Raw genomic sequence first — 22,391 nt, 5'->3', positions numbered from 1 at the left:
TTTTTTTTTTTTTTTTTGAGACAGAGTCTCGCTCTGTCGCCCAGGCTGGAGTGTAGTGGCCGGATCCTGGCTCACTGCAAGCTCCGTCTCCAGGGTTCACGCCATTCTCCTGCCTCAGCCTCCCGAGTAGCTGGGACTACAGGCGCCTGCCACCTCGCCCTGCTAGTTTTTTTGTATTTTTTTTTAGTAGAGACGGGGTTTCACCATGTTAGCCAGGATGGTCTCGATCTTCTGACCTCGTGATCCACCCGACTTGGCCTCCCAAAGTGCTGGGATTACAGGCTTGAGTCACTGCGCCCGGCCCATGTACCACATTTTCTTTATCCAGTCTGTTATCGATGGTCATTTAGGTTGACTTCATGTCTTTGCTATTGTGCATAGGGTTGCAATGAACATACATGTGCATTTGTCTTTGAAATGGAGTGATTTATATTCCTTTGGGTATATACCTAGTAATGGGAACGCTGGGTTGAATGGTATTTCTGTCTTTAGATCTTTGAGGAATGGCCACACTGTCTTACACAATGGTTGAACTAATTTACACTCTCACCAACAGTATATAAGCATTCCTTTTTCTCCACAGCCTCACCAGCATCTGTTAATTTTGACTTTTTAACAACAGCCATTCTGACTGGTTTGAGATGGTATTTCATTGTGGTTTTGATTTGGATTTCTCTAATTATCAGTGATGTTGAGCTTTTATATATATATATATGTATGTATGAATGCCTTGTTTGAAGTGTGTGTTCATGTCCTTTGCCCACTTTTTAATGGTTTTTCTTGTAAATTTGTTTAAGTTCCTTATATATGCTGTATATTAGAGCTTTGTCAGATGCATAGTCTGAAAAAAATTTTTTCCATTCTGTACACAGTCTGTTTGCTCTGTTGGTAGTTTCTTTTGCTGTACGGAAGTTCTTTAGTTTAATTAAATCCCATTAGTCCCATTACCTTTTTTTTTTTTTTTTTTTTTTTTTTTTAGAGATATTTCACCTCCCTAGTTAGCTGTATTCCTAGGTATTTTATTCATTTTGGGGCAATTGTGAATGAAAGTTCATTCCTGATTTGGCTCTTGGCTTAACTATTGTTGGTCTATAGGAATGTTAGTGATTTTTACACATTGATTTTGTATCCTGAGTTTGCTGAAGTTGTTTATCAGCTTAAGAAACGTTTGGGCTGAGATGATGGGGTTTTCTAGATATAGGATCATGTCATCTGCAAACAGGGAGTAGTTTGACTTCCTCTCTTCCTATTCGAATGCCCTTTCTTTCTTTCTCTAGCCTGATTGCCCTGGCCAGAACTTCCAATACTACGCTGAGCCCGAGTGGTGAGAGAGGGCACTTTTGTCTTATGCCAGTTTTCATGGGGAATGCTTCTAGCTTTAGCCCATTCAGTATAACGTTGGCTGTGACTTAACCCATTTTATAAGACAAACTTTATTCTGATACCAAAACTAGACAAAGGCATTAAAATAAAAGTACAAACCAACCAACTTTTTAACGCAAATTGTGCTGAAGTTACTGGATATTCGTATGGAAAAAAGATGAACCTCAACCCGTACCTCCTACTATACATAAAAATTAACTCAAAATGGATTATAGATCTAAATATAAAAGCTAGAAGTATAAATCTTCTACAGGAAAATATCCTCACAATCTTGAAATACACAAAGCTTTCTTAGGATGCAAAAAGCACAAACCACAGAAGAAAAATTTTAAGTTAGACTTCATCAAAATTTTAAATTTCTGCTTTTCATAAGGTGACACAATTTAAAAAGTAAACAGGAAGCAACAGATGAGGAGAAAATATGATACACACACAAATATAAACTATACATGTTTTATGTTATATATTATGGATGAATATATGTTATATGTTATATATATTATATATTTTAGATAAAAGTCTTCATCCTATTTATGTGTGTATATATACACACATAATACACATATAAATAGGATGAAGACTTTTATCCATAATACAGCTCAATAAGAAGAAAACGACCCATTTTTTTAAAGTGGGAAAAGGATTTGAACAGACACTTCAAAGATATATGAGTGATATATATGAAGCACATGAAAATTGCTCACCATCACTAACATCATTAAACTAACACCATGCTACCAACAGTATCACCCAAGAGAAATGAAAGCTTACAAAATCAGTACAAATAGTTATGAACAGATCTGCATAATAATTCTATTCATAATAGCACAAAACTAAAAACAACCAGAAAAGTGATATGTGATATGGATTACTATTCAGAAAAAAGTGAACTACTGATATACACAACAACATGGATGGCTCTCCAAAAACCTTACGCTCAGGGTAAAAACCTAGACACAAAAGAGTACCCATTGAGTAATTCCACTTATATGAAATGATAGAAAAGCAAGCCTAATCTATAGTGATAAAAAGGAGATCCACGGTTGTCTGGGGATGAAGGAGTGGGGAAGAGGGTAGAAATTAACTGTAAAGGGGACTTTTTCAGATAATAGAAATGTTCATATCTTGACTGTGGTGGTGGGACATGGTTATACAACTTTGCCAAAGCTCAATGAACCATAAATAGAATGGGTGCATTTTTAATGTATGTAAGTTATACCTAAATAATGTTTTAAAATGTACTTATGGGAAAACAAACTATTCTAGAAAATATTTCCTAATTCATTTTATAAAACTAACATTAAAACTCATCTCCTAACTAATCTACAGAGAGAATTCCTATGGTTAAGACAAAATACTGATATTTACTTCCTAAAGCAAGACCAATATATCCCTACAGCTTTCAATACAGGTTTCTTTTCTTTTTTCTTTCTTTCTTTTTTTTTTTTTTAACAGAGTCTTGGCCTGTCACCCAGAATGGAGTGTGGTGGCATGATCATGATCACGGTTCACTGCAGCCTTGATCTTCTGGGCTCATCCATCCTCCCACCTCAGCCTCTCGAGTAGCTGGGACTACAGATGCATGCCACCACACCTGGCTGATTTTTGTATTTTTTGTAGGGACAGGGTTTGGCCATGTTGCCCAGGCTGGTCAAGCAATCCTCCACCTTGGCCTCTCAAAGTGCTGGGATTACAGGCATGAGCCACAGTGTCTGACTACAAATTGTAATACTTTAAAGATTCTCTCAATATTAAAGTTCACTCAATCATGATTAATAAATGAGTTAAGTCACACCTAAACAATGTATGATCTTAGAACTCATTTTGTGGAAAAAATCAGACATATACAATAGTAGAAACTGTGGCATAATGAACTTCCATAAACACATCATCAAGATAATAAAATTCAAGATGTTGCTATTCTTGTTTTGTCTTTCTTTTTTTCCTTTCTTTTAAAAGAAAATCCTGGACATCATGTCACTTCAGTCTCACATACTTCAGTATGCATTCATAACCAAAAAATGAGTATTTTTAAGATCCCTTATTAAGATTATTTGTTTTTGTACAGTTTAGATACACTAGTTAGCTTTCTCAATATACTAGATGTCTGGCTGCATTCTTGCCACCCCTCTTTGACATCATAATCTTTTCAACTTATAAAATTCATGGCAACTACATAATTAATTTTTTAAATCTTTCAAAGAACATTCTTTCCTATAAGGTTTCATTAAGTGCCTTTGGCTTATAGTCTATATAAAACCTAGACATGCCATTTAAATATAGTAAAAAAAAAACCACAATTTTTCATTTGACAACGAAACTAATTTCTTGTTTTCACAAAAGGATGGAGAGGATGGAGAGAAATAAAAGTGGTCACTAAGGCTTAGCCAAAGAAAATGTTATCTCACAGCTATTTTAAATAGATATTATATCCCTGCACAAGTATACACTGTGTGCAAAATCATATTCTACACAATTTAAAGAAAGGGAGAAAATATTCACACAGTCTAGTTACTCAGTAGGGGCTCTTCTCAGTAATTTATGGTCAAATATTATTCACTGTAATGAATCTGCCGATATCATCACATCACTTAACATCCATTCTCGTAAAGGATACGAGTCACAAAAAATCAGTATACTTCATCTGAAAACATATTTGATATATTTACTATGGCTACTGCTTTGGTTCAGGAAAAATAGAGATCACTGTATTTTAATGATGACATGAATTGTGCCAGAGTTAACCTGCTAAGTTCCTGAAGGCTAAACCCTAAGATCTTAAAAGAAAGTAAAGGGATCTTCACATATGAAACAGATTTTCCCTAACTGACCAAATAATAATTTGACATATTGAAAAAAATAGTATGTTGATATAGTTTAGATGTTTGTTCCCTCTAAATCTCATATTGAAATGTGATCCCAAATACTGGAGGTGGGGCCTGGTGGGAGGTATTTGGGTCATGGGGGCAGATCCCTCATAATTGGCTTGGTGCCTTCCTGGGGGGGAATGAATGAATTCTTGCTCTATGAGTTCACATGACAGCTGGTTGTTTAAAAGAGCACAGCATCTCCCTTGCTGCCTCTCTTGCCATGTAGTGCACTGGCTCCTGCTTTGCCTTCCACCATGAGTGGAAGCTTCCTGAGTCCCTCACTAGAAGTAGATGCTGGCATTATGCTTCTCATACAGCCTGCAGAACTGTGAGTCAAATAAACCGCTTTTTTAAATGAGTTATTCAGGCTTAGGTATTCCTTTAGAGCAACACAAAACAGACAATAGATGCTAAACACATCTGCCCAGTTGTCTGGGGAAGGGGGATAGTAACATGGTGATAAACTGGACATGGTGAAAAAGCTATCTTTTTTTTTTTTTTTTTTTTTGTCTGTCAAACAACATTTTAAATGGAAGCATTTTCTGGCTCTCAATCCAAGGATTTTGTGGATTTTTTTCCCCATTTTAACACTCATACTTTCAAACAAGAGTTAACTATGAAACAAAGTTACTCCAAGATACATAAAACTTCAGAGGTATATTCTATTTCTCTTTCACAGTTTTTCTACATAAGGTACAAGCCATTCATTGTAGGAAGAATTGAAAGGATTTATCTATAAGGCCAACAACAACAACAACAAAATCTAGGAATCCTGGGAAGTTGCCCAATCAGAATCTTTATAAAAGAAAGATAAACCCTCACCTCAGCTATTTAAGTATGTACATACAAGAAAGGAACATGAAATGTGTGTGTTGACATTGACTAACTTGTGACTACATAATAGTGTTTCACATACACAAGTTTTCACTCACTGTATGTTACTTTTCCTAACCTTCCAATTTAACTGAATCTAACACAACCTATTAAATTCAGTTTGATTGCATAGGAGTATGAGAGTCATTAATTAGCCAGATTTTTAAGTGAATTAAAGATAAACTGCTTGGTTAAGAGGGCTTTTCCTTTTATTCACCTGATGTTTATTACAATGGAAAGTAGAACATCAATATTTTTCAGTCTTCATTAAGCGTATAATACTGACTTTTCCTGTGTCTGAATCAAGCCAGGGTTGAAACTTACTGTTTATTTAAATTTACACCTAAATCAATATCAATTTGATAAAATTTGATTGCACTTTTGAAATAATGCAGCCAACAGACCCAATTTTACTCTCCAACAACAACAACAAAAGCTGAACTACAGATTTACCTCAGGAATTACCTCTGAGGCAAGTATATAATAAACATTGATTTTTTTTTTTAAGAATTTTAAAAGTTTAATGGAAGAATTGGCATTTTAGATGGGTCTTGAATGTTGGTTAAAACATTGATTTTATTTGTTCTTTTCCCCTAGCTATGTCGCCACCAAAAAAGTAGATTATAAAACTTAAATTATAAATATGTCAGGAGTTCTTGCAAGTAAGCTGCTTATTTTAGCTAAAAACACTGGACTAACATTTTAAAGTTTTCTCTCATTTTTTTTTAGCAGATACAATTAGTCATTTGCTAAATGTTAACTGTTTCTGTTTTAGAAGAGCTTCCCTGCTTAAAAAAAAATCCTGTTAGTAAATTGGAAGCTCTTTTGTTTAGTTTTACCTTTATAAGAGCACCAGAATCAGCTTAAAATTGACTAATTGAGGCAAGTCATCTTTCAGTCAAATTTCAACACAAATGTTGAAATTTTTTTAAAAAGTATTATCAAGCTTCTCTCCTTCCACATGAACAGGCTTTCATATTACTACTGCCTGTTGTTTAAAATTTTTAAATGGTATTTTTTAACATGGGTCGGGGCAGGGTGCATAAGATAGTTTTCCTTTGGCACAGGTTCACTTAAAACAAACATTAAAACCTTCAGGTTCTCCTAGGAAGAAAGGAGGATGGTATCGTGTACTTCTTGCAGGTTTTTTTTTTCAATGACATACAAACGCACCTGAAAATACAAGTTACATAGCAATGTCTGCACAAACTTTATGCCTGGAAAAGGGATGCTGACAGCTGTATGAAGAGTGAAAACTAAAACTACATTTTATGGTAGTGGTGTCAATGATTTTAAAATATATATGCATTGTCACTTGAGGAAAAGAAAGATCATTTAAACAACTGGACTTTATAAGGAAACACGTATCGAGGAGACTGAACAAAACTTAAACGTGGCGCATTCACCACTGAGGACACTACTCATTGAATAACAAAGATGATCTAACAGGTCTCCAGTTCTTAAGATGATTTATCCCAATACTCAAAATAATAACATCCTCTATTGGAATCAGACAAAAGGCAGTAAAATAAGGTTCAGCACAGCCTTTCCACACAGTAGTTACAAGTTGCTCAAGAGCGGAGTTCTAAAATTTATTTTGATTTTCTTAAACTCACTCACTTGTGACCAATCTCATGTGCAATGGTAAAAGCTGAACCCAGGCCAATGTCTTCATTAATGCTGCAGCTCCTTTCAGGCTCACACATTCCAGCCACAGAGGCCAAGCCTGAATAAACAGAAAGAGACACAAAGGGTCAAGCCAAGGTGTTTCAGTCTTTAAAAGCCCATACTTACAAATGCCTGGATTCTTTTAATAACCTCCATGCACAGAAGGAGCCGTTGGCAAAAGGTTAACTTTCTAGTCATTTGCAAAATCACTGGGGGGAATTTCACTTTGCCGGCTAGACATTAATATTTTTTGAACTGCAGTCAGTGCTGGAAAATGTCTAGACTAGGGGTTAGATTTATAAATTTTACTTCTGGTAACTTGGGACCACCTAGTAACTTGAGCCAGAAGAGGGAATTCAAGAAAGCATTTCTATTTTAACATTCTTCAGGCTGTAGAAAGCAAAATATATCCACATTATTTTCTAAAGAGATCTGTTTAAGTTTAGTGGGTTCATAAAATATACAAGTAACTTTCTAGTTACCAAAAAAAGGGGAATCCCAAATGATTTTTTAAGTGATATTTTATTAAAATAAAATGAATGATTCAAAAGATGGAAAGGAGAACTATTAAAGATGGGAGGTTTTGCATATTTTTTTAATCATCTGAAATTAATCCTGACAGTGATGCAACAATTTCTTTTAGTATATTAATGGGAGGAAAGTCATTCACGCATTCAGTGTCACTTTTCCTCTCTCCTATTCCCTATTTCAATGCATTACAGTTTTACTAATAAAGCAAATACTATGGTGTTAATTCGCTGATTCCAGTGAAATGTTATGTTACTCAAGGTATTCTCCCCTTGGGGATTTTAGTATGTAAAAGTTTTAATATTTACTTTCAAATGAATATCATGCTGTGTGAAATACTACAGAACTTTAACACAGTGCTTAAAAAAAGAATTTTGTGCAAAAGCAGAAATGTCATCTCTTATAAGGAAACAGATGCCAAATCATACTTCATGCACATAGAAACAAAAGTTATTTCGAAGAAGTTGAAGGAGAAGTAGGAAAAAACATTTTTTATGGTCAGTAGTCTACTATCATCACCCAAACATTAATAATTACTTTCCCACCAAAAGTGATTTCAATTCAATTCAATGAATATTTATTGAATGCAATAAGCAATGTTCTGTGCTAGGTATAATTTCCCAGCTGTACTAATTAGAAACAATAAATGATATATAATCCATAATTTTACTGACGAGAAAGCTCTAGAAGTTGTGTTTCTCTGTATTTTCTAATATAAGTATCAACAGCTACATTGGAACAGAGATGAGATTAATGCTGGATTTGCTAATAGATTGTTTGCCTTTCCTACTGTTTTATGTGAGAGAGGCAGGAGTTGGGGAGGGAGGTGATTTCTGCCTCACAGAGTTATAAATACTGGTGATACCCCTGGGCTGCCCTTCCATTCATTAGAGGTATTGGGACCTAAAACAGAGAATGTAAAAGTGGAGCAGGATAACTTACTTTTTTTTGTTTCATTTAATTTTGGTTAATATTTAATNGGAAAAGGGATGCTGACAGCTGTATGAAGAGTGAAAACTAAAACTACATTTTATGGTAGTGGTGTCAATGATTTTAAAATATATATGCATTGTCACTTGAGGAAAAGAAAGATCATTTAAACAACTGGACTTTATAAGGAAACACGTATCGAGGAGACTGAACAAAAACTTAAACGTGGCGCATTCACCACTGAGGACACTACTCATTGAATAACAAAGATGATCTAACAGGTCTCCAGTTCTTAAGATGATTTATCCCAATACTCAAAATAATAACATCCTCTATTGGAATCAGACAAAAAGGCAGTAAAATAAGGTTCAGCACAGCCTTTCCACACAGTAGTTACAAGTTGCTCAAGAGCGGAGTTCTAAAATTTATTTTGATTTTCTTAAACTCACTCACTTGTGACCAATCTCATGTGCAATGGTAAAAGCTGAACCCAGGCCAATGTCTTCATTAATGCTGCAGCTCCTTTCAGGCTCACACATTCCAGCCACAGAGGCCAAGCCTGAATAAACAGAAAGAGACACAAAGGGTCAAGCCAAGGTGTTTCAGTCTTTAAAAGCCCATACTTACAAATGCCTGGATTCTTTTTAATAACCTCCATGCACAGAAGGAGCCGTTGGCAAAAGGTTAACTTTCTAGTCATTTGCAAAATCACTGGGGGGAATTTCACTTTGCCGGCTAGACATTAATATTTTTTGAACTGCAGTCAGTGCTGGAAAATGTCTAGACTAGGGGTTAGATTTATAAATTTTACTTCTGGTAACTTGGGACCACCTAGTAACTTGAGCCAGAAGAGGGAATTCAAGAAAGCATTTCTATTTTAACATTCTTCAGGCTGTAGAAAGCAAAATATATCCACATTATTTTTCTAAAGAGATCTGTTTAAGTTTAGTGGGTTCATAAAAATATACAAGTAACTTTCTAGTTACCAAAAAAAGGGGGAATCCCAAATGATTTTTTAAGTGATATTTTTATTAAAAATAAAATGAATGATTCAAAAGATGGAAAGGAGAACTATTAAAGATGGGAGGTTTTTGCATATTTTTTTAATCATCTGAAATTAATCCTGACAGTGATGCAACAATTTCTTTTAGTATATTAATGGGAGGAAAGTCATTCACGCATTCAGTGTCACTTTTCCTCTCTCCTATTCCCTATTTCAATGCATTACAGTTTTACTAATAAAGCAAATACTATGGTGTTAATTCGCTGATTCCAGTGAAATGTTATGTTACTCAAGGTATTCTCCCCTTGGGGATTTTAGTATGTAAAAGTTTTAATATTTACTTTCAAATGAATATCATGCTGTGTGAAATACTACAGAACTTTAACACAGTGCTTAAAAAAAGAATTTTTGTGCAAAAGCAGAAATGTCATCTCTTATAAGGAAACAGATGCCAAATCATACTTCATGCACATAGAAACAAAAAGTTATTTCGAAGAAGTTGAAGGAGAAGTAGGAAAAAACATTTTTTATGGTCAGTAGTCTACTATCATCACCCAAACATTAATAATTACTTTCCCACCAAAAGTGATTTCAATTCAATTCAATGAATATTTATTGAATGCAATAAGCAATGTTCTGTGCTAGGTATAATTTCCCAGCTGTACTAATTAGAAACAATAAATGATATATAATCCATAATTTTACTGACGAGAAAGCTCTAGAAGTTGTGTTTCTCTGTATTTTCTAATATAAGTATCAACAGCTACATTGGAACAGAGATGAGATTAATGCTGGATTTGCTAATAGATTGTTTGCCTTTCCTACTGTTTTATGTGAGAGAGGCAGGAGTTGGGGAGGGAGGTGATTTCTGCCTCACAGAGTTATAAATACTGGTGATACCCCTGGGCTGCCCTTCCATTCATTAGAGGTATTGGGACCTAAAACAGAGAATGTAAAAAGTGGAGCAGGATAACTTACTTTTTTTTGTTTCATTTAATTTTTGGTTAATATTTAATATTTGTTTAAATATTTTAATGAATGTCATTTTCAATCTCCACTGAGAGAAAGAGAGAGACACACATAGTGAATTTTACTTTTATTTTAAGAAAAATAAAATGAGAAGTAGAATAGGAAAGTACCTGAAATCTTTTTAAAAATTGCATTATATTATCTGGCTTTAAGTTATTTGGTTCAATGTGGCCTATTATATGGGAAGAACAAAGCCACTCTGAATACTGTTTCTGTTTTGAGTTTTATGAAATGTATGTTTTTTCAAAAGAAAAGCAGAATTACTAAGAATAATTATTGTTAAATTAATGTTTCTTACATTTCCCAAAATCTATTATTCCATGGGTTAGCTTTTGGGTTTTGTTGTTGTTGTGTCGTTTTTTTGGTATGTGCCATGTGGCTGTATTTTCAATTGAGAATTTTCAGTGACTCCTCAAGGTGTATTTACAAGCACAGGTTTACTTCTGCCATCTTATATAAAATTGTTATCTCTGCTAAAACAACAACTTCAGAAAGAATATACTTGGAAAATTCCTACTCATTGAAATATAAAGCTAAATCTCAACTAAAATGGAAGTATTTTAAATGCTAATGTATTTTCACAACCCCCCACAATGTTCTGTATACCTATAAAATTGAGACTGTCAAAATTCTTATGTATGATTGTGTTAATGGCGATTTGATTACTATTTGGGTCATTTAGGTTTCCTCAGCTTGATGGCCACAGTTTGCACCCTTAAGCCTACTTAGCCATGTTACAATTGGTCATCAGAATTATTAAGCAAGATACTATGGAAAAATCAGTATAAAAGCCAATATGAAAGTGACTAGAATACAAGTCAAAAAGTAATCTGCTCAATTCTCTACTGATAATATATTTTCCATAGAAGAAGTTAAAACGTGTGTGTGTGTAATATATATATGTGTATATATATATATATATATATATACTCATTCCGTTTTAACAAGAAGTAGTATGAAAACAATATACAAGTTTATAATTTGAAAAATAACTTATAATGAGCTTGAAAGTGCATTGATACATACCTATTAATGCACTGATTCTATAAATTAATAAGCTATCAAAGTTAGAACACATTATTTTCAGAAAAATAAAATAAGTAGAATAGGAAAACACCTCAAATCTTTGCCAATAATGACAAAGTACTAGGCAGTATCAAAATACTTTATATCTCAAAATAAAAGTAAAAATCACTGTGTGTGTGTCTTACTAATGTCATTAGGTTGGTGCGAAGTAAATTGCACCAACCTCATACAACAAAGAGCATATCTCGATGTAAATAATCTACCTTCAAAAAGCAGAATATATATATATATATGGAGAGTGAGGGTATATATATAGGGAGAGTGAGGTTATATATATAGATATACATATAGTGAGGGTATATATATAGATATACATACAGTGAGGGTATATATATAGATATATCTATATAGAGAGAGATATATATAGGGAGAGTGAGGGTATATATATAGAGAGAGAATGTGTGTGTATATGTACAAATGTGTATATGTGTGTATATACACATTTCTTCAAATACAGATATATTAGAAAAATACTAGCTCTGGCTGATATGTGCACCTGATTTGAGGTCTACTGTCTATTATATCTAAAGTTTAAAAGTGTAGGCAATTTCTACATTTATAATACCAGTTCATTTTTATACTACCTCTTTACTAAATATATCTACATTTTTTTCCTTAAATGACTTTAACAATGTCCATGTAGCATAAGGGCAGATATTACTCCTACATCATAGATAAGAAAATTGAGGAACAAAGAGCTTAAATACACTGTAAAAGTTAATGTACTGAAACTGTCAAAGCCAGTTGTTAGTTCCCAGTTCAGAGTCCCCTCTGTTGGATTATGTTGGTCTTGTTAGCTTAAAACACTACAAAGTAAATCTTTTTGATGTGAGCTCGCACAGCAAAGAGAACTCTGTCTCCATTATGCTTTTTAACTAGCAAGCTTCTCCATAGTTAATACTCAGCACTGGCTATTTGGGATTTCTTCTTCAGCCATAAATCCTGAGGGAAATGGGTAGGAGAAGCCTGGGAAGTCGGGTAAAATTATCAAGAGAAATTTTAGTTTCTGAAGAGATATTTCACTGAACTTCCCAGGAAGTTGGGTTACACTTTTCCTCCTACATCTACTTTAATTTGCTCTTCCCAAAATGCTTATGAGGTGCATAGGAATCAATTTCATAACTATTCTTTTACAATTAAGAAAACTGAGACTTGTCATAGAGAAACTAGAGAATTCATCTTCAGTTGTTTACCTTCTGAGTCTGTAAAAGTCTTAAAAAATTTATCAGAGAAAAGAGCTTCTGTCCTTTAAAATAACTCTAGTTGCTTAATATGTTAGACTACTAGAGAGCTACCTTTTTTGCCCATTTGTATTTGCAGTTAACTATGAAATTATGCTCTGTAACAACGTGTAATTTTAAAATTCTAGAATACTACAGAAATGCTTTTAAAAGATAAATGACCCTTTGGGAGCACAAGAAAGATAATCTTGTACCCCTTCTTCACCTGTGGCTATAATATTTTATAAGATTATTTTTTGTGGTTGTTGTTTGCGTAGTATAAAATTTCCAATACTATCTTAACTTATGGGGCTATACTCTTTCCACAAAATTGTACCAAAAGAAGTATTGTTCTTGGTGCATCCTCATTAAGTATCCTTAGTTCTTTTTTTTTTCCTTTCCTTTTCTAGCCTGAAATTTCAAGATGTTAATTGCTTTCATTTGCTCTCACAATCTTGGTATTATAGAAAATACATTACAGAGATGGATTATATGAACATAAGTGATAACCTCAATTTATAATTCTTTAATGATTTTGAATCATATTCTAAGTTAATTTTAATAATCATTCCAGTTTGAATCATTCCATTCAAAAAAGCCAATGAAATTTATATAATATTTATGATAGTAATAAATATTTGTTTCCTAGTAAATGACATATCTGCAAAGGCTGGATGTAACAGATTTTAGGGCTTTCAGATGTACAGAAAGGAAAATGAGCAAATTAATAATAAAGATTAAAGCCATTGGTCCAGAAAGACAATCTGAACCATTCTATCTTTATTAAAAAAAAAAAAAAAAAAAAAAAAACTTACCCAGTGTTCCACAAGGCTTATTTTTATAAGTGCAGATATCATATCTATGGAGAAAAAAGAGATGAAATTTGTACTCTGATCAAATTTGTAAAATAGTTTTCTATATTCATCATACTTCTCTCCTGAAGTTGTCAGACCACAATTAATGCAATTATGAGCAATCAACTGGAGTGTCGGCATTTTCAGCACTCTACAGTGCTGAGGAACACCACAGGCAGCACTACACTCACAGCCTCTGGCTGCAAGCCAATAGAACACCTGCCAGTAAGAAAGAAAGGTTAAAGCGGATTTTTGTAATTGCAAGTTCCATAAAATCATCTACCATACTGTTTTGAAGCTAGAGTGGGTTGTCTGCAGATTGCTGCTACTTCTGCAAAACGCAAATAGGTGGCTTCTTATTTCCAATCTCTTTTGAACCTGTGGGAATAGGGTTTTGTTACAGACACAGACTGTATTTTATACTTCTGAGCTATAGGCACTATTTGGAGTTGCTTTAACACAGGTTCTTGTTAAAGAAAAAAAGATCATGTAATACAACAGTGGGAATAAAATTGATATTACATATTTCTCCTAATTGTATACCGGCAAATTAGCATGGCTAAAATACAAATATTTTTAGGTGATTTTACAAAAGGCTAAATGAATCTCTCAATAGAAAGCTTCCCTAATGTTGGTCAGATTTATTCTATACCATGCTGCATTATAACTCAATACAAAAGATTGAGTCCATAATGTTGCATATTTTAAAAATATTACATTTAGAATCCTGTCAATATTGATATAAACATTTATTTTAAGCATTTTGGTATATTCTTTTAAACATTTTAAAACCAAAAGTATTTAAAGTTTCTAAAGTGAGAGTAAAAAATAAATGTAAAAGGCTAAAAATTTTTATTTGCCTCTGTTTTATGCTGGAAGCGGAAAGCTTTTCAGTTAAAAAGTAAAGTTTCACAAACTACAGGGAAATTTCATTTGTAAAAGTTCTCTTTTATTGTATATAAAGATTAGTCAACATTAGTAGGGTAGAAGGTTAGTAAATAATCCCATTCTTACTTATCAATCACCAGACCAAAATGTATTTTCATGGAACAAATATTATAATCAGCCATATCACTGGGTTGTTGAACTCATTAAAATTTCTGGAGATACCCTGGGTCTATCTTTAGAATTTCAAACTCTTCAACCTGCTCATTTTACATTTGAGGAAAGGGATTTTCTTTTCCTCTTGCAGAAAATTCTCTTCTGACCATTCACACATTCATCCTCTCTATTTCTTCTTTTGCAATTGGTAAGCCATGGGACTGCAATGCTTGGAACACCCTTGAATGTAAGATACAGAGAGGGTACTAGTGTACTCACCAAAGCACCATAAAGTATATTCTTGGTGTCACAGTCAATTTATCTTACGATCATAGTGTGTTATGCCTATTGTTACATAGCCACAACCCTTTCTAGCTGTCTTCAAGAAAACGTAAAGGAAGACTTTTCATGGTAATGCAGATACAGATGTTTCAATAGAATCTATTTCTAAATCTCCAAGTTCCACAGTGCCCTTCCTAAAACTGGTCTACCAGTTTGCTGAACACTTATCATATGCCCAGATATAGTGCCATATATCTGGGAATAGAAAGATAAATAAGTTACTTTTGGTCTATTTTGGAAAACAAAATACAAGTGATAAATTACAGAGAAATCTGGAAAAAAGATTAAATAAAATAAATGTAAAAATAGTTAGATTTACACTATGCAACCAGTATTTGTTAACGACTATCATGATGATTACTGCCATAACCTACTTAAATACAAAATATAGAAATACAGACAAAACAGTGAATACACATAGAAAACTAGGAAACAGATTCATACAGGACATGCATCTGAAACAGGTCTTAAAGTTTAAGCCAGATTAAAACAAAGAAAAGTAAAAGCATTCCAAGTAGAGAATATTCAAAGGAACAAAGTCTAGAAAGAGTATGGCATACTGAAGAACTATGAGAATTTCAGAGAGACCGAAATATTGAATGTTAAACCAGATTTGTTTTTCTTATAGACAAAAGCAACTTAGAAAATAGTTTGTATAGTAGAAAAGAATTTTTTCAAAGTATGAGTATATATACAGATTGCTTATATACAGATATAAATCTGGAAGGATAACAGTGGGTATCTAAGGGAGAGGTGAGAGAATAGGGAGAATATGCATACATATATAAATTTCTGTACAACCAACTTTAATCAGAAAGTCTTTCAGCTAGGCCTGTCTCTGACGATAAACAAAAGAGAAACTTGATAATTAGCCAATGAATGTCTAATGAATGTTAAAAATGTGTTTTTCATTGCATTGAAGGAAAAAATTAGTGGAGTTCCAGATCTGTAGATTGGCCGAAATATTTCAGAAACATTGCCCCACTTTGCATGAACCCATACAAAAACCCAGCAAGCACTGCAGAATGTACACTTAGATAACACATCTGAGATTTGTCCTGTATGTCCACTCAATGGTTTGGAGTATTAGGGTACCCGATGACAAATATAAGGGTAATAAATTCTGTCCGCCAAATATTTTCATATACATATTGAGTGCACTCTTCATGCAAAGTATTGTCAGAGCACCTAAATAACAGAGCTGGAATGTCGTCAAGCTTATAAAATAAGGAATATGAAATATTTGTGCCTTCTTGCTTATTTTACGAATATTTATATTTATAATGGAATTTGATCTAAAACTTCCCTTCATTATAACTGATAACCTTTATCCACCAAATCCTAAGGTTTTGCCTGAACATACTAGCTTAGGACAGTTTGCAACAATAAAAATTCCAGATTGATAAATGGAAGACATGACAAGGTAATAAAAAAATAATTTATATGTGGCTTTATCTACCATGATACCTACTTCTAACAGATTTATCTTCTTTAGGCCATTCCTATAATTGCCTTTCCTTAATATGTACCATGGAATAGTAGAAACAGACTGTGGGCAGAAGAAAGACTTCAGTCATGGATTTAAAAATTACACCATCTTATCCATGAATTATATAACATAGAATCAAGTTGTATTTATATTATAAAATGGGAATAATAAATCTGAAACATTAAAGTTTCTATTGAAGGTAATCTTATTCAACTATATTGAATTTCTATTCAAATATAGAATTGATGAATACAAATATTTTTTCATACTTTGTGTATACTTGCTCAATATCGTGTTACCTACACGTAACAAAATGTTCAGCAGAAGTGCAAGGTAATCATTTGAAATATTTTTTAAAACTCAAAATTACTTTTAGTCTATTATTTACATATTTTATAAACTTACTATTATCTCATATTTTACCTTTTTCAATTTCTTTTCTGTGGGATACTTCTTATTCTATTCATTCTCTTATCCCTATTTTCCTTCTTCTTCATGTATAAATTCCTGATTCCTTTCCCACAAACTATTTTCTGTGCTGTCAGCTCCATATTGCTTACAAATGTAAAAAATCTTGAGAAATCATTTAATTCAAGCTGTACTACACTTAAGTCATTGTCTCTTAAAGTAGGCCAAATATGAACCAGCTTATTTCAGTTCCTCGATATAACTCTCAGTTGTCTCCCATCTTATCTTTAAATAGCATTTTTAAATTTTATGCCTTAATAATAATCTTCACTAACTTCACACCCTCTTTCTTTCTTTTACCTAACTTTCTCATTTTTACTTTGCATCACATTCACTCTACATCCCATCAACTCTCTGCCATACTGTAGGTTTGCCTTATTTTCCTCCAGATCTGAACCACTTCAGGAAAATTACAAAGAAAATAATGCAAGGAGTCTGGCTTTATCCCACATATATAATTGGCATACTTTTAGGACTTTTATTGCAGCAGTACAAATTGAAGAAAAAGAAGATTGAGGAAAAGGAATTCTGATTGCTTACTCTCAACACCCTTTACAAAAATCAGTCGCTACTAAATCCTTACCAACCCACAGATGGCAGGAGCCACCAAACTTGGGCCTGTGATCCTATCTTCAGACTAGGCTAAGAAGTACACCGGAATGCTAAGAAGTAAAAGAAAAGCTGAAATAAAATTGGAAAATGTCCATTATTCTGAATTTGGATAGAAAAATAGCATCTTATCCCTATGGTACTTTTTTGGTTTTCTTTTCGTGAAAGTGTAATAAAGGCTTCAGGTCAGATGAAAAAGAATTAAGAAAGATAGTCATAGGGAATCTACATAAAGCCCAGTACTTTAGGGAAATTAGGGTTCCACTTTTGAGTAAGCAGATGAACGTATATGTTGTCATTCTTTTATCCTAAATTCATAATGAGGTTGGACAACTGAGCAAGATCAAAACTAGAGAATTTGGTTGAGACTGTAACATTGGTATACTTTTCGGGTATGGATACTTTCAACTCTTTAATTTTCTGGTCACTTTTGCCTAGGCATGGCTATCAGAGAAACAGACCAAAACACATGATTAAGTTGCATTTTAAGATCTCCAAAATATAGCATTATCTTCCACCACCAGCAGACATGCTTCCAGGGCAGCCAAGCAGCCCTTTGCCTGAATCCTAAGCCTAAAAAGCAGCCCCATGGACTGCCCCTGAAAGACACGCACTCCCAGCCAGCCAAGCAGCTGTGTGCCTGGGCCCAGAGCCAGGACTACAGCCCCATGGGCCACCTGCAGCAGACACCCACCCACCCAGGCCAGCCAAGAAGTCATGTGACCACATCCCAGGCCTAAGAAACAGCCATGTGGGCCAACCCTGGCAAACATGCCCCTAAGCTAACCAAGGAGCTATGCAGCTGTGTCCTACGCAAGATAAACAGCCTGTAGTCTGCCCCCAGCAGACATGCCACCAGGCCAGCTGAACATCCTTATGCCTGCGTCACAGGCCTGAGAAATAGCCCTGTAGGCCAACCCTGGCAGACACATCCCCATGCCAGCCAAGCAGCTGCGCACTCATGTCCTGGACCTGAGAAATAGCCCTCCAGGCCACTCTTGGCAGGCACACCCCCAGGCTGTCTAAGTAACTGCATGCCTGTGTTTCCAATCAGAGTAACAGCACGATGGCCCTAAACCTAGTGAGTCAGACCGCAAGCTAGCCAACCCACCATGTGAACACATTTCTGACCTGAGAAATAGCCCAGCAAGCCCACCCCTGGCAAAGCTATGCCACCATCAAAGCAAATTCTCTCAGCCTAGGTTACTGAGAAATTCACAAATACCACTAATGTGAATTACAGCTTTAGAAACTACACACAGACAATACTACTGTGTCTATCTAGAACCAAGGCCAACAGACCCCACCAAACTGACACCCCAAGATCTACTTATATGGATTAATCTTTCCCTATGAAACCTACTCCATAAAATTAGAAGAGGTAGCTTTTCTACTAGCTGCATAGAAATCAATATGGGAACATGTCAATCATAAAAAAAGGAAAAAAAAATGTAACCCACAAAGAAAAACAATAATTCTTCAGTAACAGAAACCAAATCATAAGGAAATATATGACATGCCAGAAAAAGAATTAAAAAAAAAAATCTTAAGGAAAGTGAGATATAATATAGACAATTTAATGAAATCAGAACAATTAATGATTTGAATGAGAAGTTCAATAGAGATAAATATCAAATGAAAAATAGAAGAAAAGAGAAATACTAGAACAGAAGAATTAAATGAAGGAAATAAATACAATCAAGAGTTCAGCAACAGACTAGATCAAGCAGAAGAAAGAACTTCCAAACAAAAAGACAGGTATTTTGAAATAACACAGGCAGAAAAAGTAAAGAAAGAGAAAAGAATAAAAAAGAATGAAGAAAGCCTATAGGATTTATGAAACACCAATAAGTTAACAAAAGTTTGTATTATGAGCTTTCAGAAGGAGAAAAGAAGGAAAAAAGTAAGGAAACCATATTTTATGAAATAATAACAGAAAACTCCCAAAGACTTGGGAAAGAGATGGACTTCCAAAGTCTTAGGAGAGAGTGTAGAAAGCTCAAATAACTCTAAATGGATTTACTCCAAACAAGTCCTTTCCAAGGCACATATAGTCAAATTGTCAAAAGTCAAAGCAAAGAATTTTTAAAGCAACAAGAGAAAAGTGTCAAGTCATATATAAACAAATCACCATTAGACTAACAGCTAATTTCTCTGCAGAAACCTTACAGACCAGGAGACAATAAGGTGTATTTAAAGCACTGAAAGAAAAAAACTATGCCACCAAAGATTATTATACCCAGTAAAGCTATTCTTCAGAAATTAAAAAAAAAAAAATTATTTCACAGACAAGCAAAAACTAAGGAACTTTTGTAACACTAGCCTAGCCTTACGAGACATGCTCAGGGAAGTCTCACATCTGGAAATCAAAAAATAATAACCACCATCATGAAAACATGTAGAATTATAAAATTCACTGGTTAAGTAAATACACAAAGAATAAAGAGAAAGGAATCAAACCTCAGTACTACAGAAAACCACCCAATGCCAAAGTAAACAATAAGAGAGGAAGGAAGGAGGAAATGATAAACAAAATAACTGGAAAACAATCAATAAAATGACAGGAATAAATTCTTATCTCTTAATAGTAACCTAGAATGTAAATGGATTAAATTCCCCATTTAAAAGATATAAATTGACTAAATAAGATTTTATTTTTTTAAAAAAAAAAGGACCCAATATAATTTGTCTGCAAGAAACACATCTCACCTGTAAAGATGCATAGAGACTGAAAGTGAAGGGATAAAAACAGGCATTCCATGCAAACAGAAACCAAAAGAGAGCAGGTATACCTTTATTTATATCAGATAAAACAAACTTGAAATTAAAAGCTGTAAAAATAGACAAAATAATATTTAATAAATAATAAAGGGATCAATTCAGCAAGGGAATATAACAATCGTAAATATATATGCACCCTACACAGGAACACCCAGATATATAAAGCAAATATTATCAGATCTAAAGAGAGAGATAGGCTGCAATAATATGTCACTCTCAGCATTGGACAGATCATCTAGACAGAAAATCAACAAAGAAACATCAGATGTTCAAGAAGAACATCCAAAACTATACAAATGTATGAAATTAAACAAAATGCTCCTGAATGACCAATGGGTGAAGGAAGAAATTAAGAATAAAATTTAAAAATTCCTTGAAACAAATAAAAATAGAAACACAACATACCAAAACCTATAGGACATAGCAAAAGCAATATAAGAGGAAAGCTTATAGCAATAAATGCATAAATCAAAAAACTAGAATGATTTCAAATAAACAACTTAACAATTAATCTCAAGAAATTAGAAAAATAAGAAAAACCCAAACCCCAAATGAGTAGAAGAAATAATGTAATCAGAGCAACAATAAATGAAAATGAAACTAAAAAATATGAGATCGATAAAACAAAAAAGTGGTTTTTTGAAAAGATAACGAAAACTGACAAACCATTTGCTAGACTAAGAAGAAAAGAGAGAAGACCCAAATAAATAATATCTCAGAAATTTAAAAAAGTGATGTCACAACAGATATCACAGAAAAATAAAGAGTCATTAGAGACTACTGTGAACAACTATATTCCAATAAATGTGAAAACCTAGAAGAAATGGATAAACTCCTGGACACATGCAACTTTCCAAGGTTGACCAAAAAGAAATAGAAAACCTGAAGAGACCAATTATAAGCAAAGAGATTGAATCAATAATAAAAAGTCTTCCAAGAAAGAAAAGTCCAAGACCAGATGACTTCACCACTGATTTCTAACAAATCTTCTAAGACGGATAAGTACCAATTCTTCTCAAACTACTCCAAAAAAGTGAAGCAGAGGGAAATCTTTTCTAACTCATTCTAAGAGGCCACCATAACTCTGATACTACCAGACAAGGAGACAACAAGAAAAGGAAACTCCAGGCCAATATCCCTGATAAATATAGACACAAAAATCCTCAATAAAATACTGGCAAACCAAATACAACAGCACATCATGATCGAGTGAGAAATATCACAGGAATGCAAGGATGGTTCAACATATGCAAATCAATAAATGTCATATATAACATGAATAGAATGAAGGAAAAAACCCATATCATCATCTCAATAGATGCAGAAAAAGCATTTGATAAAATTCAACATTGCTTAATGATAAAACCTCATAATAAATTAGATATAGAAGGTGTATTAGTTCATTTTCACACTACTGACACAGACATACCTAAGACTGGGCAATTTTCCAAAGAAAGAGGTATAATGGATTCATAGTTCCATATGGCTGGGGAGGCCTCACAATCATGGTGGAATGTCTCACATGGTGGCAGACAAGAGAAGAGGGCTTGTGTACAGAAACTCCCCTTTATGAAACCATTAGATTTCATGAGACTTACTATCACGAGAATAGCACGGGAAAGACCCGCCCCCATGATTCACTTACCTCCCACTGGGTCCCTCCCATAACATGTGGGAATTGTGGGGGCTAAAATTCAAGATGAGATGTGGGTGGGGACACAGCTAAACCATATGAGAATTAAAGTACCTCAACATAATAAAGGCCATATGTGACAAACCCACAGCCAAAATCATATTTAACAGAGAAAAGAAGAAGGCTTTTCCTCTAAAATCTGAAACAAGACAAGCATGCCTATTCTCACTACTCTTGCTCAACATAGTACTAGAAGTCCTAGCCAGAACAATAAAGCAAGAAAGGGAAATGAAGAGCATCCAAATTGGAAAGAGGATGTCAAATTGTCCCTGTTTGTGGATGACATAATCTTTTTTCCCCTTTAAATTATTTTACTTTAAGTTCTAGGGTACATGTGCACAACATGCAGGTTTGTTACATATGTATACATGTGCCATGTTGGTGTGTTACACCTGTTAACTTGTCATTTACATTAGGAATATCTGCTAATACTATCCCTCCCCCTGCCCCTGACGCCCCAGCAGGCCCCGGTGTGTGATGTTCCCCACCCTGTGTCCATGTGTCCTCATTGTTAAATGCCCACC

The 22,391-nt window shown here is 34.0% G+C and overlaps 1 protein-coding gene across 1 annotated transcript in view; it reads right to left on the bottom strand.

The window, feature by feature from the left end:
* ADAMTS6 (ADAM metallopeptidase with thrombospondin type 1 motif 6) overlaps positions 1 to 22,391 on the bottom strand; it is a 344,308-nt gene that overhangs the window by 175,421 nt on the left and 146,496 nt on the right. The window contains exons 8-9 of the mRNA XM_017877113.1: positions 13,406 to 13,449; positions 8,706 to 8,811 (exon numbers count right to left, since the gene is read on the bottom strand). Coding sequence (XP_017732602.1) covers positions 8,706 to 8,811; positions 13,406 to 13,449 — 150 coding nt within the window. The remainder of the gene's footprint in view (positions 1 to 8,705; positions 8,812 to 13,405; positions 13,450 to 22,391) is intronic.

Source organism: Rhinopithecus bieti, unplaced genomic scaffold (assembly GCF_001698545.2).
Source record: "Rhinopithecus bieti isolate Rb0 unplaced genomic scaffold, ASM169854v2 scaffold_10181, whole genome shotgun sequence".
In the NCBI taxonomy this organism is placed as follows: domain Eukaryota; kingdom Metazoa; phylum Chordata; class Mammalia; order Primates; family Cercopithecidae; genus Rhinopithecus; species Rhinopithecus bieti.
Note: the sequence above shows the minus strand (reverse complement) of the source record. Positions and strands in the feature narration are given on the sequence as shown.